We start from the raw sequence: 20,924 nt of genomic DNA, 5'->3' as shown, positions 1-20,924 counted from the left end.
CTCTCTAGGAAAATATTAAGGAAATATCACTGTGTCATTCACTTCTTCCTTCTAACCTAGTGCATGAATTATTTTGATCTCATACAGTGGATGATTAGTAAAAAAGGAAAAAGGAAACAAAATAAAACCCCATTGTACGGTGCTTCAGTTCAGTCAGTGTCTAAACACAAAGCCATGAAAATGTTTTTGATATAAAAGTGTTCAATGAAACACGAGCATGTTGAAAGTTATTGTTACTCAGGTGAGCAGCCACTCAATCCCTTTCTGTACTTCCTTTGAGAACACCTCCTTTAACTCCAGAGCAAAGGTGAGGAGGAGATGGTTCTAGTTCCACCTCTTCTCTTAGGGACTCTGTGCAGGTATTTTGTGTTCCCATCTCCTCATTTGCCACATCACAAACAGCAGAACAGCATCAGGAACCTTAATTCACTACTGTCTGCAGGACACTGAGATGATATGCTGAAATATATATGTATATATATATATATAAGCAGAGATGTTTTCTTTGTCATTACACATCTGATGTTGCATGAGAATGCAATAAAGACAACTGTGGGACTCTAGGGTAACATGCTCAAACACAAGAAGGTCTGATGTGGAGAAATCTTTGTTGGGAGGCAGCCTTAGGCACCCAGCATTCCTGCTGGATGGAACATGCCTTCCCTGTATATCAACACATGTATTTGAAAAATGTTATCGTGTATTTGTAATTCCTTTATGCTGAAATACATAAAAATAAACACAAACAACTTGTTCTGTATTTGCCACAGCTGATTTTGTTAAACACCAGCATGAGAATCACAAATGGACTTTAGAATCATATGGAAATACAACAGACAAGCTGGAAGGAGGAAGAGTTTCTAAGGCATCCAAACCAATCTGACAGCATCAAATGTAAAGAAAACAAAACTAAAAGTAGCACAAAAACACAGGGATCAGCATGTCAAAACGGACAGAAGCCTGGCAAACAAGCTGAAGTTTAGAAATTAAATACTTCTCCTCAAGCAATTAATTAGCAACATAGATCTATATAATACAAACAAAAGCTCCAGAAATGCACTGACTCCTTACACCCAGCACCTGCACTCTTGTATCCAGAGCAAGGGTGGGCAGTTTATGAACAGCTCAGAAACAGCCTGAGCAAAACTCTGGAGAAGGTGTCACATTTCTGGCCTCAGGCCCAACTCTGCAAAAAAGCCAAGGGACTTGGCACAGCTGAAGAACATAATCCAACACAGAAACCAAACTTACTTCTGACCAGACTCAACCTCATTCATCAGCATCATCAAACTGGCCCTTCTCAACTGTTCTAACTCGTGGTGGAAACACAAGGCAAGGTGTGTGGTGACAGCTCGGGTTGTAAAACCAATCCTCCTTCCACACATATGAGCCGAAAATATTATTTTCCTCAAAGCTTCCGCCGGAGAGATCGTCAGCATCTAAAGACAAAATAAAAGGTTTAAACCATGGGAGGTACTCAGGAAAGTATTGGAATAGTGCAGCAGGTTATTATGGAGATCTATGGCACCTTCCAGTTCACTATTTCAATTTGATCTGCCAGCACTCATCAATTAGACCTTACAAAAAGGCAAACAGAAAACTGAATTTGGCAATGTCTTCGTTTTAAGGAAGGTTCATGTCACACAAAAAAAACAGTTTTCCAGAAAGCTCACTGAGGTACCTGGACATGTACCAGGCACCAGCTCTTACAAGACAGGCAGTTCTTTCACATCTTCCCTGGGAATAAAAGGCTCATGAAACTATTACTTTTATTTGCCTTCCCCTTGCTGCTGCTTTCATAACACCATCCCAATGAGGAGTCCTGCAACTCTCTAAGAACTGGGTCACTGGACAGAATGGGAGGGTGGGGTCCTGGAAAAGCTTGGAACAACATTTCCACTAGGCTAGAATTAAGCCTAATGGGCCTCTATTTAACCAATCTAGCACAAAAATAGGGCAAAGTGTTTTAACAGAAGCATAAAGATTTCTAGTCAGGAGACTCTGAGCAAAGAAAAAGCCCAGAGCATGGAGGAGCAGAGGACCCAACACAATATCCCACATGTCAGCAGCCTTCCAGCAGCACTGCCAAAGGAGCCATCACAGCAAGAGCTTAGGACACTTAAAAAGCCTTGAAGTGACCAATCAAGCACATTTTTGTATTTGTGGCAGTTAACAACTCAAACACTTGGACTCAGTATCCTTCAGAAGGACCTGAATCCAATAATCACAGCTGCCTTAGTTTGTGAGGATTTAAAGAGCTACGGGTGGGATGAACAAGTTAAATAAAGGGGGAAAGAGGAACAGTTCCAGTAAAAAACTCAAAACGTTCCATAAATTTGAGCATATAAGAGATTAAAATGAAAGCTTAGAATGGAAGTGAGGGAAAACCTCCAAAAAGAGAACAGTCTTTTTCTCAGATTACCCACTGTGAAAAACCAATACTGTATTTCCATTTTAAAATCAGAATGGTTTTACAGAAAGTTTTTTCAGCCTTTCTCACTTTCTTCTGCTACCGAACAATGGAATTTAAATCCAAAAGTTTATTTTAATTTTGAGAATAAAATGAACATATTTCCTAAGGAAAGAAAATAATATTAATTACAAAAAGATACAATTAATGAGAAGAAAATGGAAATGGTACTACTCTACATCAACAAAGACACAGCAGGTTATCAGTCACTGCTGGCTAAACTCCAACCACCCATTCTGTGCTAAGAACCAGCCTGGCCAATGGAAAGCTGAGATGCTTTTAACATGTGAGTCACCCTAAAAACAAGTTACAAACTGAAGGTATAATTCAACTTCAAAGGTGTGAGTGGCACTCACTCCTATTTGTTGCCACTTCTGTCCATGGGACTGATCATATGCACAACCACTTAGGAGGAACAAGCTTCAACAAAACCAAACAAACAAAAACTCCACTCAAAAAAACTACAGTAAACACAACAAACCATACTCAGAGAGTAAGAGCACTGATCCAAACAACTCCACGCTCTAGAGAGACATTATAATGAACAGTCTTGAATTTTCTTGAAGAATTTTTACACAAAAAAGTTAGTTCTTGCACACCATGTACCTTTCTCTTCTGCTTCAGAATAGCAAAGATACACCAGTGAAAACCTGCTTCACCAGAGAAACTCAACACAAACATGGAGTTCACCTCTTTACCATGCCACTCCCTAAGAATTCAATTGCTCAAGCAAGAGTTTCATGTGAAATCAACAACATCACCTTTAAATCCTGTATTTGACAACAAAATTGTGCATTACACATCCAGGAGGTCAACACAAGAAATTGCTTCCCAAAATAGAACATGGAGTTACTTAAACACATTCTCCTGCAAAGCACCTACCTCCAACTATCTAAAACTCAAAAGAAGCACAAGTGTACTCACCATAAGGACCAGATGCAGACTCCTCCAATTCTTTATCCCAGTCCTCCACCTCATGCTCAGATGTATCTTGCTGCCCTGAAGACTCGGGTACATTGGAAACTTCACTATCCCACACATCAAGGTCAGCATATATATTGCACCAGCCCTCATCAGTACAGCCACTGACATCACCTTCATTGGGGGAGGTAGAAGCAGATTCACTTTCTTCAGAGTTGCCATCAGGAACATTTGAAATATTCCGCAGCAAACATTCTAAAATCAGTAGAAAGCACCAACAGGTACACTCAGAAATTCGACAAGAACAATTAACTGTTCAGCACACAGTAATTCAGAGAGGTACAGAAATACACTTTGTGACTACTAATCTTATTGTAATACATGCAGTTTCCTACATATGTAATTTCACTACAGGGCTGCTTCACATTTCAGATTCTTGGGAAGAGCAGACATAGCCTTGTACCACAGCACCAGCGCAAATCAGGATTTTCTTGTTGGAAAATAACTCTGTAAACTAGGGCAAAGGACACAGCAGTCTTGTTTCACCACATTCACCTGTAGGTATTTTTAAAAAAAGTTCTGGTTTAAAAAAAAAAGTCATATTGATTAATTACTCATGTATCTAGGCATACACAAATATCTACACAGAAATAATTTAGTGCAGTTAGTAACGAGGCCTTTCCCATGCAACACCAAAAGGCTTTGAGCAGATTTCTCAAGTAGTGCACAAGTTCCAATATTTGCGACCTACTTTGCTTTGTCCTACCTTTTCTGGACTTCCAGATCATCATATCTGTCTTATTAGGAAGCTGTTTTCCCTCAGAGTTTGCAGCCTCAGAGGCAGCAGCCATCACCTATGAGACATTTTTAAAGAATGCAGCAGCAGCTCTGATTGCTCATGAAACTGCTACCCCACGTGTTCCCGAGCGTCTCCATTTGTTCCCTTGATGAATCAGAGGTTCAACAACAAATAGGCATTCACTTCAGAAGGCAAATCTGCAGAGCTGTAGCTAATTCTGCTGCTGCCATCGGTCACCCCTAGCACTAACACCATCCCAGAACATTCCATCCCCTCACAACCCCGACCCAAACCGCGCCCCTTTGGGAGCGCTGGCCGCCGGTGGCCACGGGCAGGGCGCGGATCCGGGAGAGCCCTCACGGCGGCCCCGCCGCCTCCGCTGCCCGCCCCGCGCCCCCCGGGACCCCCGAACCTTCGGAGCACAGAGTGAAAGCACCAGAGGGAATTAAGACACAAGGAATGGGAAAATTATTAACACGTAACCAACCTCTCTGTGGGAGCCCACGCGCCGAGCAGGACCCTCCAACAGCCCTGAGGGGCTGGACCAAGATGGGTGGAGAGCAGGAGGAAACCCTCAGCTGCTCTGAGGGGCGCACAGCGAATGGGACAGAGAGTTCTCTTCGCACTTACAGAGGAACAAGGAGGCGCCGGCGGTGGGCGCGGGGAGCCGGGGCCCGCAGGGGCCGCCGTCGGTGGCCACGGGCAGGGCGCGGACTCCGGGCGAGCCCTCACGGCGGCCCCGCCGCCTCCGCTGCCCGCCCCGCGCTCCCCTGGACCCCCCCCAAACCTTCGGAGCCGAGCCCACGGCCCGGCCTGGGGGCACCATTGACCGCCCGGCCCCGCCCGCCCCTCGCCGCCCCTCGCCGCCCCTCGCCGCCCCTGGGCAGCGTCAGCCGGGTGGGCCCGCGGCTGTGCCCGAGGGACAGGGAGCGGATCCGGGGTGCGGCCGGCAGGGACGGTGCGACTGCTCCCGCTCCGGCCTCGGTGCCCGCAACGCCGCCACCACCCAGAGCGCCCTGGCTGCGGAGCCCACCGTGCACAGCTTCGGAATCACAGACGCAATTCGGCTGGAAAGACCTCCGAGATCATCGAGTGCAACCATGACCCAACATCACCGCGTTATTGAGACAAACACAGGCAGGAGAGCTCTGAGAAAGCACCTTTTCGCTCTTGAAGTTGTAAATAAAGTATCAATACCTCTCATGGCTGGGTGGAGTTTTCCCCCGGCCGAAAGATAACGATTTCCTTCCGGCCTCGTGGTAGCAGCATGCTCAGAACATGGAGAGACAGGAAGGCCCATGGCTGAACAGCAGTGCAGGTATCAAGCACGTGTGCTTGCAGGGAATGTGTATCCATGGGGAGAACGGCAAAGTTCTGTGAGGAACCAGAACAGCTGATGGAAAAGGGCCCACTTTCTGAAATGATGGACTTACCAGCTTTGTTGGACTTTAAAAACTCCAAACTTTGCACTTAAAACTTTTAGTTGAGCAATTGATGAAGTAAGAAGTGGTTCAGGAGAGGGAGTAACAGCATAAGGGGCAGGGAGGGTATAAGAGATTATCAGTAAGGAAATCTCAATGTCAGACAATGAGGTGGCAGAGAACTAGTGGGGATGTAGGAGATGGCCACACAAAACAGGATGTACTTCAGATCTGGTCTCAGAAGTAGGAATCCTACCAGGCTGCTGCTCCAAACTCTATTCCCAGCTAGTTAATTTACTAGAAAATGCATTGCTTGAGAGAAGCTGCAATTTCTACTTGAGTGCAAAATCAAGAAATATTTCCCTGTCTTATCATTATGTCACTCTTCAGTCACCAGGAAACTGCACAAAGGAACACTTGCTTCCTGTTCTTGTACTTTCCCTTCATTTCTCTGGTCCAAGGATAGCATTTATGTTGATTTCTCAGGTTTGTGGCTCTGTAAACAGCCAAGGACAGCACTCTTTCAAAAAACATTACATGTTTTTTAGGCATGGTGGACAGAAAGCTGAAGTGTAGATCAGAGTTTTGCACTCTCACCTCAAGGACATTGCTAACAGATCTCAGCTCCCCTCTACCCTTCATCACTCTCATCACTCTCATTCGTTTTTGTCACATAAAATGTAAAGGTAAACTTTAATAAAGTCCAGGAACATATTTGCCTTTGTACAAAGAAGTTTAAAAATGCACAGTCATGTTACAACTATGTATAGTTTTTCATAAATGTCCAGTTTGCAATAAAGTGTATTTAGAAACAAAATCTTCCACCAGGTCTCCCTGCAACATCTTCATAGCTCGCCAGTGAATGCTCCCACAGTTTTCTGGTTTGCCTTGGGGATGACTTAGCTCCTCCTTGATATAATCCAGCCAGAGGTCTTTAAAAGAAAAATTAAAGTTCTGGTTAGATTTTAACTAGATATTACTTAACAAACATAGAAAGCCTAACTAGAAACTCTTTTTCTAAGTGTCTTTAATATTAATGCAGTAAGGTTTAATTTGTGACTACAATCTCCTTTGCACCTTGAGGAGCACCCTGGGTTCTATTCCCAGCTAGAACAGTAATGTCTGTAGAAATAACACAAAAATAACTGAGCTGTGTGCTTTCTTCAAATGAATATTACAGAAAACTTGATTATAAATATATAGCTCCACACTGTTCATAAATCCAAATTAAAAGTGATCCACATCTCTTATGCCAGCCAGTGATTTGCTCCTAATTGTGCTGAAGCCACCCCAGTGCCAATGACCCTGGGCTGACAGTGGAGGGTCCCTGCAGTGTCCTGCTCTTGATGGCATAGAAGAAATGAGCTCCACTCTGCATGACAACAAGCACAAGGGCAGAACAAACAGATACCTTTTAAAATGGATGGAAATAAAAGAGGCAGCAGTGAACGAATGAATAAATAATAAAAACCAGAATCCCCCTTACCAGTATTAGTTGAACCAAACTCCCTCAAGGCACGTTCATAGTATTCTCTCAGATGAAGCATTTTGCAGGATTCCTAAAAAAGGAAGGTATTAAAAGGCCACTTATTTTGTGCAGAAGTGAATCTGCAGCATGATTAGATTCTGACAAAGGAAGAGAGTCATGGCAATTACACACACACTGCTGAAGATTAGTTACCATGGAACTTGGGTTTGTATCACATCCAGTGAATCAACTGCAGAGGACAAACATGAACTGATCACAGACTAACACCACTACTCTGCTTCCCATTTAAATCCCAAGTTAGAACTGCATTTTACAAATACAAAACATTAATTGGACAGTCAACAACTTACTTGCTCCTTTTCTATTTGGATCATCTTCCTGAAGAAGTCAAGTGAAAATGGACGATTTTCACACAGGCTGAAATAAAATAAGTCACTTTAGACTTAAGGACTTTTAACATATACCTTAGAATAACCAGGTTTGAAGGTAATTTTTTTTTACCTGGTAAAGAGTCTTTTAACTTTCTTATAACCACTACTTCTGTAGGTCCAGTCAAGATACATTTCCTTCATAGTCACAGATTCAGCAGGTGTTGTGGCATGCAAGGATCTCTGCAAGTTTAAAAGGAAAATAACCAACAAAATAAACAAAAAATAAACCTATCACATAGCTTACAACTAAATGGCTCAATTAGTGCTTCTCCCTAGTTAGGCATCTGACACAATGGAGATCTCCTAAGTCTAAAACACATTTCTCCTCCAGTATTCCATATAGCTGGAACTGGCATTTCCTTAAACCCCTTCATGCAGAGGGTTTCACAATACTCTACCAACAGCTGAATTCAAGCTCCCACCTGAAATATGTGTTTTATGTGCTAAATTAGAGAGGAAAAAACCACAACCAACATGCCAGGCAAAGAGAAAATGTTTTGCCCTACACTACTGAGGAAATCCATAGTGAGATTGAAGTCCTCATTCTGATTTTGACTTTTCTGTAACAAGACTGATGTTTTCACACAAATTAAAAAATTCTCTTTTCCATGCTCAGATAAGCTCTGAAAACAGAGCAAATGTTCTAGACCACAAAGTAGGAGTCCAACATTAGCTGTGCTTACAAACATCCATATGCCTCAGAACGTGGGAATGACATTTGTGCCTATAAATCTATGTCCAACTGTTTTTTTTTAATGCACATAGTTTGGTTTGAAATTCTTTGATATCCACACATCCATGAAGGAACTTCAGTATAAAGCATTTGTTGCATGTTCCATACACACACACTGTTCATTTTACTGACACAGACATAAAAGTAGATTCTGATTAGCCAAGTACCTGGTAGAGAGCTTCTGTGTTCTCCTTGCTGTTTGTGCCCTCACTCCATTCCACCCAGAGGGTCCACAATGGCAAAGTGCCCTACAAGGTCAGCAAACAATCAAATGGCTGAAACAATCAAGTGACTCTGATTTACAGAAACAGACAGCAACATGGCCATCAGGTTCTGTACTACCTGCCATAAAAAATTCCCTTTGGACACAGCTCTTGGAAAGACAACTTTGAACTGCACATTGAAATCACTTCTCATTTCCCTCCTCACTTAAAGGATAAATCATCCTTAGCTGGACAGCTGTGCTGCCAGGGATAAGAACCAAGTTCTGCAGCACTGAGCACTGCAGCACACAGAGGTGACTTCAAAGAACAAAAAGGAAAGAAACCTTCCTGTTCCCTCACTCATTGTGCTCCGGGTTTGAAATGAACAGAGCAGGAGAGTACACAGCTAATTCAAGGCTTGAAATACCACACAGGTGTATCAGACAGTGAAGAAAAGGAAACACATTTTCCATTAAGACACAAACACCAGCTCACTGCTAGGACAATATGTAAAATGTCAACTGTAAGCATTCAGATTTTAAACATGTGAATTTTAAGTGAATTGACAATTTCCTAATACTTGGGAATGCAATTTGCATGTGAAATGTAAGCTTCTTATTTCTGACCTTAAAAATGGTTAGGGGCTTTAAATGCCTTGTAAACAAAACAAAAACAACAACAAACAAAAAACCACAAACCAACCCCAAAAAAAACCCACAAAACCACAAGCCAAACCAATAAAAACAAAGAAAAAAAAACAAAGCAAAAAAAAACCACCACAAAATAACCAATCATCAGGGGTTTCTGGCCCAAGACTAATGCATGTAAGTCCACTAAACCACATTAAACCAGCACAGACCTTCGATTTCACATGTTTAATGGCTTCTTCAAAACACTGGGTCACATCATCCCTCTTCAGCTGGATCAGCACCTGCAGCCTCATCTGCCACGTTTCCACGGACTGGCTGAAGTGCCTGGTTGCAGCTTCTGCCACCTCCACAGCCTTCTCAGAGAGGCTGGAGTCCAGTAAGAGCTGCAGCTAAAACCCAGCAGATACAGCTTTGTTAAAAACAGGGCTTTGAACCAATATTGTTCATCTTTGTGTCTACTCGAAACGGCAAAGGCAGGCACACAAATAATGCAGGAAAGCCTCAGCATCTGTTTGTTCTGTGTCAGTTCTTACCCACTGCTTGTACAGAGCTTCTGACAGCAAATTGGACTCATGGGCTTTGCTGAACACACTCAGTGTCCTCTCCAGCCTCTAAAACCAACAGAGAAGAATAATAAGAAAACAAGCATTATTCCTATATATACCAGATTCCAGCATTCCAAGAGGCCCACTGGATTGTGTATCATGTCAGTGAAAATCTAATTACACATTATGTGTCTAATGCTCTAGGTACCTACAAACATTCCAAGACAAAGTGGAAATCTGAGCATTTACTTCTCTTCCTTAAGGAGCAAAGAACAACACTGCATTGTTTTTTTAGTGTAATACTAGGGAACCATGGTGCACAGGAGAATTAATTAATTCACTGAGTCACATCTAAGCAGAGATTCATAATTAAATTACCCATGTGCCAGCACCAAACTTTGCTCAGACTTATTTGCAAGAGTCATTTTAATTCATCCTCTTCTTGAAGGACCTGTCAGTGAATTTTTAGGATCCCCTTCAATCCAAACCATTCCATGATTCCATGATTAACAAGTCTGCAGTCTTAGCTTTTATCCAAAGAGGTCACTGTACTTTACTGACAAGGCTGGTTAATCAGGTCTAGGTTAATCATGTCCAGGCAGGCCACCTGTAAGCCTGGCAGTAAAAGTGATCCCCCCAGATGGAGATTAGGTTATTTTTAATGATGGCCACAGGTAAGTATTTTTTATAAAATGTCAAGATCTATATGCTTCTTGTCTGAGCTATTACAAAACTCAATAAAAATAGGGCTGATTTGTTAGAATTATTTCCTAATAAATTTTACCTTTTGCTTTAATTCTTCACTGTTGGTTTTTCTGTTGTACCTCTCTAAACAAAAAGTGATGTAGCATTTCCACATGTCCTCTGTAGAAGCAAAGGCATAATATCACACTTCACAGAATCACAAGAATAACAACAAATATTTGTCTTTAAGAAATATAAAGATACAAAATGTGATACAAAGTGTTAATGCCAACTTTATTTTAAAATGTTGTATTTTAAAATAAAGAGAAGCCCTAGATTTATAACATTACACTTTAAAATTACTCCCCAGTCCAAGATGGAGGCAGTAACTCTTGGTAAAGAGCATCAAGTTCTTAGATCAGCTGAGACTTTTAAAGATCTCTTCCAACCCAACTATTCTATGGCTTTTAAGGCTGTACAGCAGCAAGTTTGAGACCACTCCACAGATAGTCCCTTGACAGCCTCCTCCACAAGAACAACACCAGAGGCTGAAGCTGGATATACACTCCCCTGGCAACCCAAAACCATTTCTTACTCACAGCTGACCAGCAGCAGACACATGTTCAGTTAAGCAGCTCCTCCAAGAGCATAAATACATTGGAAAATAACCCAAATAATACATAAAATAGATCCCAAGAGGTAGCATCTAAGAACTGCTTGCCTTCCCTTAGGTATGGTAGAGCCTGCCATCACCTTCAAGGCTTTTATAGGCTGAGAAGCAAATGTTAAAATGCAGGCAGAACATTTCACCTGTTGGGACTGCTCCCACAGCTTCATCAAAGACTGCACAGCACCGTTCCTCTCTCTGGGCCATTTCTGAGACCTTTTTCTGCTTTGTGGAACTCTCTGTGGGCTGCAGGGAGCCCAGCTCCAGCTCCCTGCGGGCCATGTAGTCCCATGTCAGGGGATCATCAGCATGCCTGGCCTGCAAACTGAATACAACATGTTTGTAACAGCCCACAGCCACCAGTCCCTACTGTAGGTATGCTTAGGAGGGTTGTTAGACTGCTAGAGAAATGCAGTTAATTGCAAGTAACCAAATGCCAGAAGAAAAATATTTTTCCCTTCCACAAGAGAAAGACAAAATATTAGCTTTTAAAAATATTATTTAATATGGATATTCTTCAGAAATAACATGAAATAGACAGGGAGCTGTCAAGAGAGATCCTTCTTTTGAGAGGAACAACCAGAGAAACAAAAGATGCAAAAACCCCACCAAAGTACAGTAGGAAAATCCAATTCCTGCAATGAATTTACAGAAACTGAGTGCACTAATTATTCAGTGAAAACTGTATTTTACCTAAATGTTCCTAGCAGATTTTAAAAGTCCTTTCTGAAATTACATACATACATACATCCTCTTCTAAAGATCATGCTTTTGTTTTTCTTAAAGGATTTCACATAAGCCTTAACACTATTTCCCTAGAGGAACGGCCTTTACTTCTGAAACTCCAGTCAATGCACTATAAGTTACAGTTATAACTTAATGAGAATGTGTTTCTAAAAAACCAAACCAAATTAAAATAAAAATACAACACAAAGCCCCAACTCACCTTTCAAGGATTTCTTTTTGCAAATCTTGGGTAAAATCAAAGAGCTTTGCAATAGAGAGGACAGCCAGCTGGAACTCAACACCTGCATTTCAGGAGAAGATAAAACTATCAAGTGGAGTATTTGCTGAAGAATTCCTCAAGATATTACATCAATTGCACTTTGCATTTCTGTAGCTTGGTTCCACATACAAATTTAATCAGCATCTCCTCTACTCCCTCCCTTGACCCTGCCATAAAAACCCTAAATGCTCCACACTCAGGACAGATCTCTCCAAAGCTGCACAAAACAGATGTCGATGAATTGTGTCCATCTTGCATCTCTCCACAACTTACCTTTGAAAATGCCAAGTGACACGACTGGACATAATCAGACCATTGTGAATGCCCACCAGCCATTACCCACCTTACTATTTTTAGGTGCTTACAAATAATTTATATGCCTATTTTTTTCCAGTATTTCTACAGAAAATTAAATTAAACCAACTCTTTCTGAAATTTTCTCATGTTCTTTTTCCCCACTAATTTTTAATGTTCGTTATTGTATTTTGCCCAATTCTTCCAAAATATCCCCATCTATCACGAGCAAAGATATCTGCTACTAGCTTGCAGTTATTTTACCCAATTCTCTCAATAAAATGGCTTATTTTACCAAGCCTGCTTAATTTCAAATTTAGCCTGGTTTATTATTAGTCTGAATTCTTACTTTTTTGCCACTCATGGTAGCTGATTAGTTGTGATCTAATGTTCAGCAAAGTAAAAAAAAGTGTGTAACTCTGAATTGCCCTTCAGTTTTCTTTTGTTAAACAATCAAGTTTGAGGCTGTAACCCAGCACTAGGCCTCTTCAGCCTGAAAGCTGCTGTGCTGGAAGAGATGTCAGCCTGCAGGAAAGACATGCAATCAGAACTACCATTAATTTATATCTGGCAGTTAATAGGTTCTACTGAAAAAAAATTGTGCATTTGAAAAAAAAGATCTCACTGAAGCCAAGTCTATCAGCATTGCCTACTGCAGGACTGAGTTAAAGGTTACAATTTTCTTAATGAATAAGTACAAGAAATGTTCATTCACCTTTAATTTTCTGAGATGCATCCCTGTAGACTATGCGAGCCATCTCCCCATTGAGAATTTCTTCAGAGTAATTGAACTCCCCCTGAAATATCAAGCACATCATTGAAGAAATTATTGTCCTTTCTCAGCTAACATTTTTGCAAACAGGGAAAGAAAAATCAGAAGATATTAAGGTTTTTCTTCATGCAAGTCTATTTTTATGTAATTTGTACAAGTCAACTATAAAGAAATGAGGCAGGAAGCTTGACTATTACTTTCCAGAAGTTACTGTTAATTTTCATACTAGGGAATGTAATAAAAGATTCTAAAAATGCAAAGAAAAAATAATGTATGAAGTATTGGAGCTGAGCATCAGCAAATACTTGAAAAGCTCCACACAGGTGCAGGACATGGACAAAAACTTTCTCTAAGCCATTGTCAAATAAACCATTAATCCAAACCTGTGAATTTCAACATGTAATACACAAGCAGACAATATCTCTTAAGTAAGTTTAGCTGACCTACCAGGTCCATCTTTGCTTGTTCAAATTCCTTCTTCTCCTTCCTCTGTTTTTCAGCATGCATAAGCTCCATTCTGAAATACTGCAAGAGTGACAACAAAATGAAATTACTGGGGATAAATCACAAAAATCTAAGTCCACAAACAGGGTAAAAAAAGCTCTGGGGAGATACAAATCAAGACTTTGACACATCCCACACATGTCCCAGAGCCTTGGTTTTTGAAGGTTTGTGCACCTACCACTATCTGCCCTGTGTATTTGCCCAGAAATTTTCAATAGGTAGCAATGATATTTTTTAGTCCTTCTTTAAACCTTAACTTGCCCCCAAAGAAAACCAAGGTCCTCAATAAAGATTGGGGATGCCAGACTGAGCCTGACAACTACATCCTAGCAGAGCTTAACAGTACCTTAGAAAGGAATTTTGGGGTTGTTTTTTTTAATATTTTTGACATTTTCCTGCTGATAGAAAAACAATTTTCTCCAGACAGATCTGGGAAACATGCTGAATTGATTTTGCTCTGATTGAACAAGTAGGTCGTCTCAGAAGAAAAACAGGAACTCACTTCTTGATAAAGTTTGGGGCACTCAGGATGGAAGCGCAGAGCACGAAGGAACAAGTGCCTGGCACTTTCTGATGACAGTCGTGTCTCCATTTCCCACTTTGCTGCCATAATCCACAGTGCTGCAACAGGTGACACAAATAAAGTTATTTAACCTCTCAACATGAGCTCAGCCCCAGAATAAGACTGATTATCTCCCAGTAAAACTGTAAAGCAGACAGGCAGATCCAGGAAGTTTAATAATCTGGTTTAGCTACAGATCTAATGATGCCTTCAAAAGCCAAAAGGCTGTCATGAGCAATTGACATCTCTTGTTTCTACACCTACTGAGTCCCCAGTGCACCTGGGAATTGGTCATTCTGACCTATTTCACAGCCCTTTGACTGCCCAGCACCAGCCCTGTCAGAGCCCTTCTCTGCAGCAAGGCAAAGAGCAGAGAGTAGGAACTTCAGCCCAACAGCTTGAACTGAGATCTACAAGAACTTAAACCAACACCAGACAATCTCTGCTGAGGCATTTATGCAGCACTCACCATTGTGTTATTTACCTGGTTTATTGGAATGAATGGCCAACATGGTAGAAAACACCTTACTGAGTTGATGTTTTGCATTCTGTAAAAGAAGCAGTTTTGTTTCACCCCCTCTGGCACTGAACTGAACCCCCAGCACCAGAGTTTCAGTAGGAAAGGTCACAAGCTGTAGTACAATTGCTCAGAAAAAGATGCTTCTCTGCTACTTTACCTACAGCAGAAAGTTTGTCATATTTACTCACTAGTGACCAGCATTTAAATGTCACCACATCAGAGTAGCATGGCTTACTCAAAATTCTGAACGACACAGCCAACACAAATGTTGCCCAAGTCCCAAACCCATGGTTTCACTCCCCTCTTCTGAGATTCTATTTTCCTTTGGCCACCTTCACCACCATGCAAAGTAACCTTCTTCAGTACAGAAATGACAACACCTGAATGCTGGTAATAATGTGAAGCCTTGCACAGGTAATTTTATCAAGTATAAAACTGACAGAATTGGGCTTTTCAGCACAGTCACTACAATAAATATTTGGAGCAAAATCACAATTCACAGACAAGTGAATCACTCCCTCCAGAGAAGGTATAACCAATATTATGGTTCTCACAAACCAACTGGTATTCCAGATTTAATGCATTCAGCCTCACTTTTGCCCTTGCAAGCATCAAATTTCATACTAATTCACTCTCAGGCAAACTGTACACTTGCATACATCAGTGAAAATCCCAAGCAGCTCCAACAACACTATAAAAATTATTTCAGTATTACAGCATGTAGCAGTAAAGTTTGTACCCCTATCTGAAATCAAGTTTCAGATATGTGAATAGCCTCAAGCTAGGTAAGATCAGGATTTGAAAACTCACCCATTGCTTGCAAAATGCAACATGGGAAAGCCAGAGCTGGACATCATCCTGTTGGAAATCAAAAGAAGAAGAGAATCAACCTCACAATGTACAGGATCACTTGTACACTGACCAACAACACACCCTTGGTACAATGACCTGGCATACAGGAAAAAAAGAATTCCAAATCTCAGTACAAATAAACTTACTTTCCATTTCCCTGTAGCTCGGTTGAAGAGGCTGTGGACTCTATGCAGAATAGAGTGCTCAATTTCATCCTTCTTAAACGAATATCCAATGCGCTAGGAGGAAAAAAATACTAATTGTATTGCAATGGAAGATTTGGCATGAAGTATTTCGCACTCTTTAACAGCTGAAAAACTTACTGCTCTCCTTTTCTTGATCAGTTCCAGCAGATTAACTTCATACTAGAATGGAAAGAAAACCATTTAACAGCAAATGTGGAGGCCCATAACAGCAAGGCAAAAAAAACTACATCAAGTTTGTTATAGATATCAGGTGAACAAAAAACATTACAGTCAGGAAAACATAAGCAGTAATTTGTGGCTGGGTCACTACAATTCCACATTCACTGCACAGGGCAGCCCAACAATCCCACCTTGTGCCTTAAAGCATTGCCCAAACACTCCCTGAGCTCTGTCAGGCTCCAGCCAAGACCATTCCCTGTGAAGCCTGTTCAGTGCCCGAGCATCCTTTCAGGAACCGCTTCCTATTACTGAACTTACTAATTCCCCTTAACTACACACATCAGGGAACACATTCCCGCTTTACACAGCACATCAGGGAACCGGGGGCTCTACATCCCTGGAGAGACAAGAAACTACAGGAAAAGGTCTCAACACTGGAGAAGGCTGACCCCAAACTCCAGCACCAACTCCTGGCCACGCTTCATATCCTGGTGCCAGCAGCCGCTCACAGGGGAGCACCAGGGACCAGGAGCACCAGGGACCAGCTGAGGAGGGGGCTCCGTTTTCTGCCCTTTTTCCAGCATGAGTCCCTACAAAACCCGGGTCTAACTGAGCTGGGTCTGCACCGAGAACTGCCCCGCTCTGCCGCTCGGTGAAGCCTACCTGGATGTAATTAATGAAATCCTCCTTCCGCAGCGCTCTCCGCTGGATTTTGTACTCCAGAGCCGAGGCTTTCCGCAGGACAGCCCTGCGGGAACCGGAGATCAGCGCCCGGAGCGCTCCCGGCCGCACCACGTGCGCTCCCCCGCCCGCCCGGGCCCGGTCCCGGTCCCGGCCCCGCTCACCGGATCTCCTTGTGCGTGAAGAGCCCGACCCGCTCCAGCTGCTCGAGCTCCGGGATGCGATCCTCCAGCCGCTGCTCGATGCGCTCCGCCATGGCCGCGGGGCTCCGTGTGTCCGGCCCGGCCCAGCCCGGCGCGGCACAGCCCGGCACGGCACAGCCCGGCGCGGTTTCCGCCCGCTGCCCGCGCCGCTTCCGCGGCCGCCGCGCCCTCTGCCGCCCCCTGCCCGGCTGGCGGGGCCAGCACCGCAGCGCCTCCGCGGGCTCGGTCGGGATGGACGGGAGCTCTGGAGATCGCCCAGCCCGACCTCCCTGCCTAGGCAGCGTCACCTGCAGCAGGGGACACGCAGGTGGCTTTGGAATGCCTCCAGAGAGGGAGACACCACGATCTCCCTGGGCAGCTGTTCAGTGCTCTGCCACACTCCACGGAAAGAAATTCTTCCTCGCGTTGAGCTGGAACTTCTTGTGTTTTAGTTTATGGCCGTTGCTCCTCATCCTGTCGCTGGACATCACCGAAAAGAGTAGCGGCATCATCCTCTTGGCACCAGCTAAACACGATGGCATTGGGCAGGCTCGGTGGTGGAACATCAGCCTGGAACTGCTTCAGCACTTCGCTTCTTGGTGGGATTCCTCCAGGAAAAAAGGGTCTTTGTCTCTCACACGGCACCTTCGTTCTTCCCACCTTCCAAATTTTTGAGAAAAAATCGTTTACTGTGAGGGTGGTGAGGTACTGGCACAGGTTGCCCAGAGAACTTGTGGATTCCCCATTCCTGGAAGTGTTCAAGGTCAGGTTAGACACGGTGTAGGGGACAGTGTCCCTGCCCATGGCAGATGGTTGGAACTAGATGATCTTTAAGGCCCCTTCCAACCCAGAACATTCCATGGGTCTATGATTCTGAGAAAATTAACAATAAAACCAGGCAAGAGTAAATTTTTGTTTCTGAAATTAGGGATGTTCCAGAAAATAAAAATTGAGATGTGAGATGAATTTATTGTGAGAATTGCTTAAATGCATATTATCCACAGCAGTATCTGCTGCTTAGCTTTGACTTGTCACTGCTGCCATTGAGCTGGTCAGCCACAGAACCAACCCCACCTCCAAACCTACCCTGTCACAGCCATCGCTGCCTCCTGGGGAAAAAGCAGGTGTTTGTCTCTGAAAAAACAAGTACAAGGGGAAGAGGCAGCAGACTAAAGGAAAGAGGTCTTCTGGTACAGAATTAGTACATAACAGCCAAAAAAAAAAAAAAAAAAAAAAGAGTGATTTTTCCCTTTACAGTCAAAGTTTTTAACAGGTGTTGCCTGAGCAATCGACTTTTGTTAAAAACACAGGTAAGACTAGAACTATCAACAACAGCAGTAATTTTTTCACCTGCTGTGCTTTGGATTTGTGGTGGCTTTTTTCAATTTTGGGACCAATTAGGAAAAAACAAATTCTTAGTGGGACATGTGTAGCAACTTTTCATTCTGACAGGAAATAGTGACATGATTTTCCCAGAAGTACTCAAACAGAAAAGCTGCCAGGAAATGGAGAGGCACCATCCATCACAAGACCGAGCAGTACAGACTGGTGCTGCATGCAGAAGTTGGTGGCCCAGGCAGCTCTGGATTGCAGCTGCCTCATGCCAAGGGACCCCTCACCCACCCCACAAGGACAACGGCAATTCCTGATGGAGCCTGTCCTCCTTGGAGACTCCCTGGTCCTGCCCTGAATGTCCCCCACAGCTGGAGGGGGATTGGCACAGCCCTCCCAGCACAGCCATCCCCACTGCAGAGCCAAAGCCCTCAGTCCCTTGGGACCTCAAGCTGAGTGAGTTCACCTCCCACTGGGTTCAGCTTTCAGTAAAGTAGCACAGCAGTCCTCAGTGGTGGTGGAAGAGTGTTATTCATAATCACCAGTAACTTGTTAATTATATTGGGTTTGATATTTTGAGATGCACCAGCTCAAGCTGATTCTTGTGCAAGTCCACAGATTTTACTAAAATAGCCCTTAAGGAGAATAGCAGTGGGCATCAAAAGTAACATTAGCACACTGAATTGCTGAGCAAGAGTGTGATTGGAATTACTGCTGGATTATTTAACTTCATTAGAGTATTTTTGCATCTGAATGCATGATTTTATACTAAAAAGCATTCTGTACTTAGAGCTAATCTGTCATGGTGCATGTAGATCCCAACATGTAAATGACAGCGCTACATTGCAGCATAGGAGATATTAATTGAAAAGGGAAATGCCATGAATTGAAAAGGGAAATACCTGAAAACCTCTGGAAAATTCTATTTCTATCTTCTTGCTCTCCTCTCTCTTCAACCATTCAGCTCTTCTTCGGCTGAAAATCAGCAGTAACTGATTTTGGTGAGATAGCAACATAAACAACAGAGTCTTCCAAAACTTTGTTTGATTGTTCTGTCAGTCTGTAAAAACTGCTTTCTGATCAACCCCCAGTGTTCTGCCACCTGAAGTAGGTCAGGAACTTTGAAACTCACCAAACCATCCATAACTGTTCTGATGTAGGTGATGGAGAAGTGTGTGCACCCTCAGGGGCCACAGCAACCTCCACCTTGAATGTGCCTCCAGGAGAATTCAGCCCCATGCACAGATCTACCAACAGGTCTGAGAGTTCCCCACACACTGATAACAATGGGTGTCCAGCAAGGCCCCAGAGGGCATTAAATTTCTTGCTAGCACTTGTCAAAGCACCACAATATCATCCCATAGAAGCACATAGGCACAGCACAAACCACTCTGCAGGACCCATCACTGTGGGACTCAAAGGATCAAAGAATGGTGTGCACCAAAACAATAGACTCCCCAAGTTTCTAGTTTAGGGGCCTGGTACTTCCCACTCAAAACCACAGAGTGAGTAACAATAAGATTTAAAATACTGAACTTCGTTGATGACCTCGCAGGATTATTTACAAAAAAAAAAATTGATCAAAACACAATTGAAAACATTTTTTGTTCCCTCAGATATCCCTCCTTTCCTGTAGATGGAACAAGTACAAAAATAAAAATGCCTTTCCTTTTCTTCCCCCAGCAAAACAATCCTTAGAACAATTAACATAACAGACTGTCAAAAGTGCTCATAGCAAAGTGACAAACGCCGTGAGTGGCAGGCAAGCCCAGCCCGACCCACCAGAACACTGCATGCTGGATTTGTCATGCAAATCAAAATGGAACCTGACATGCTCTTTGTTCATTTCCCTTTCATAAAATCTACTTTAAATGCCTCCCATGTGCCTTGTTTTGGAAGCTGACATTCCAAATGCATCAGTGCAAATTAAGGAGGGATCTATTACCAATAAAGACGTTGCGATACAGAGAGTTTCAACAAATCTTATTGGGAAAACTGGAGAAACAACTGCTGCAGCTGCCAACTGCAGGGTCCCACAGATTGCTGCTTTTATAAAATCTCTTTAGAAAAACTCCATCAGTAGGTCCTTATGGAGAAGTTCTGGCAAGCTGTCACAGCTTAATATTTATAGATTATGTCAGCAAGCAAGGGATACATTGTGAATGAGGAATAATCACACTGGTTTTCCTGTAAGTGTTGTCTATATTAAAACATTTAATGGTTAAGGTGCATAAGATAAATATTTAAATTACAAATTGATTTATATCTATCTTTTACATTTCTGCTATTTTACCACCTGAGTGCAGAAACAATTACAGCTTTTTAGAAGATGCCCCCAGATGTAAAGTATTTTACAATTAACATGTACTTTATGAAAATGCCTTTTAAACAATGAGAGTAATGTTATGACCTCATGAAAATAATTGAGAAGTTTCCACTGAATTCAGTTGAGCCAGTGGTTCATCCCTTAGGGATATATTTTTAACAAAGCCCTCAAAGCATTTACTGAGCATGTGGGACTTCGATTTAAAGATATATGAGCACATCTGTTAATAAAACAGTTTGGAATTTACTCTCAAAAATAGACTAACCCAAATTTTGGACTACATTAACTTCCTTAGTTTTGTAATTAAAATAATTTACATGATTATTTGGTTTCACCCCTGCCAAAATCAACAGTCAATCTGAATAAATAGTGGTTTCATCACTGCAATTCCACTCTGACAGCTAAAAATTTAGATTTAAGACTTTGCAGTTGGGCAGTTGGACTGTTCCATACCAGGATTAATCCTGGTGCATGTCCTAGACAGATGTTATTTTATTCCATTCTGATAGAAAAAT

At 42.6% G+C, this 20,924-nt stretch overlaps 2 protein-coding genes across 2 annotated transcripts; both read right to left on the bottom strand.

Moving 5' to 3' along the window:
• Window positions 1-770: 770 nt before the first annotated feature.
• On the bottom strand, window positions 771-4,241 carry COPRS (coordinator of PRMT5 and differentiation stimulator). Its single transcript, XM_059485515.1, has 3 exons — window positions 4,158-4,241; window positions 3,395-3,646; window positions 771-1,439 (listed from the first exon to the last, which is right to left on the bottom strand). The coding sequence occupies exons 1-3, from the start codon at window positions 4,180-4,182 to the stop codon at window positions 1,270-1,272; spliced, it is 447 nt and encodes a 148-aa protein (XP_059341498.1). The 5' UTR covers window positions 4,183-4,241; the 3' UTR covers window positions 771-1,269.
• A 2,033-nt stretch (window positions 4,242-6,274) lies between these two features.
• UTP6 (UTP6 small subunit processome component) lies at window positions 6,275-16,888 on the bottom strand. Its single transcript, XM_059485778.1, has 19 exons — window positions 16,734-16,888; window positions 16,552-16,636; window positions 15,847-15,888; window positions 15,670-15,762; window positions 15,482-15,529; window positions 14,636-14,699; window positions 14,092-14,210; window positions 13,533-13,610; window positions 13,029-13,110; window positions 11,960-12,041; window positions 11,157-11,338; window positions 10,447-10,526; window positions 9,651-9,728; window positions 9,327-9,506; window positions 8,432-8,512; window positions 7,602-7,711; window positions 7,451-7,517; window positions 7,098-7,170; window positions 6,275-6,543 (listed from the first exon to the last, which is right to left on the bottom strand). The coding sequence occupies exons 1-19, from the start codon at window positions 16,823-16,825 to the stop codon at window positions 6,386-6,388; spliced, it is 1,794 nt and encodes a 597-aa protein (XP_059341761.1). The 5' UTR covers window positions 16,826-16,888; the 3' UTR covers window positions 6,275-6,385.
• Between the last annotated feature and the right edge of the window lie 4,036 nt (window positions 16,889-20,924).

Source organism: Ammospiza nelsoni, chromosome 19, assembly GCF_027579445.1.
Source record: "Ammospiza nelsoni isolate bAmmNel1 chromosome 19, bAmmNel1.pri, whole genome shotgun sequence".
Taxonomy (NCBI): Eukaryota; Metazoa; Chordata; class Aves; order Passeriformes; family Passerellidae; genus Ammospiza; species Ammospiza nelsoni.
Note: the sequence above shows the minus strand (reverse complement) of the source record. Positions and strands in the feature narration are given on the sequence as shown.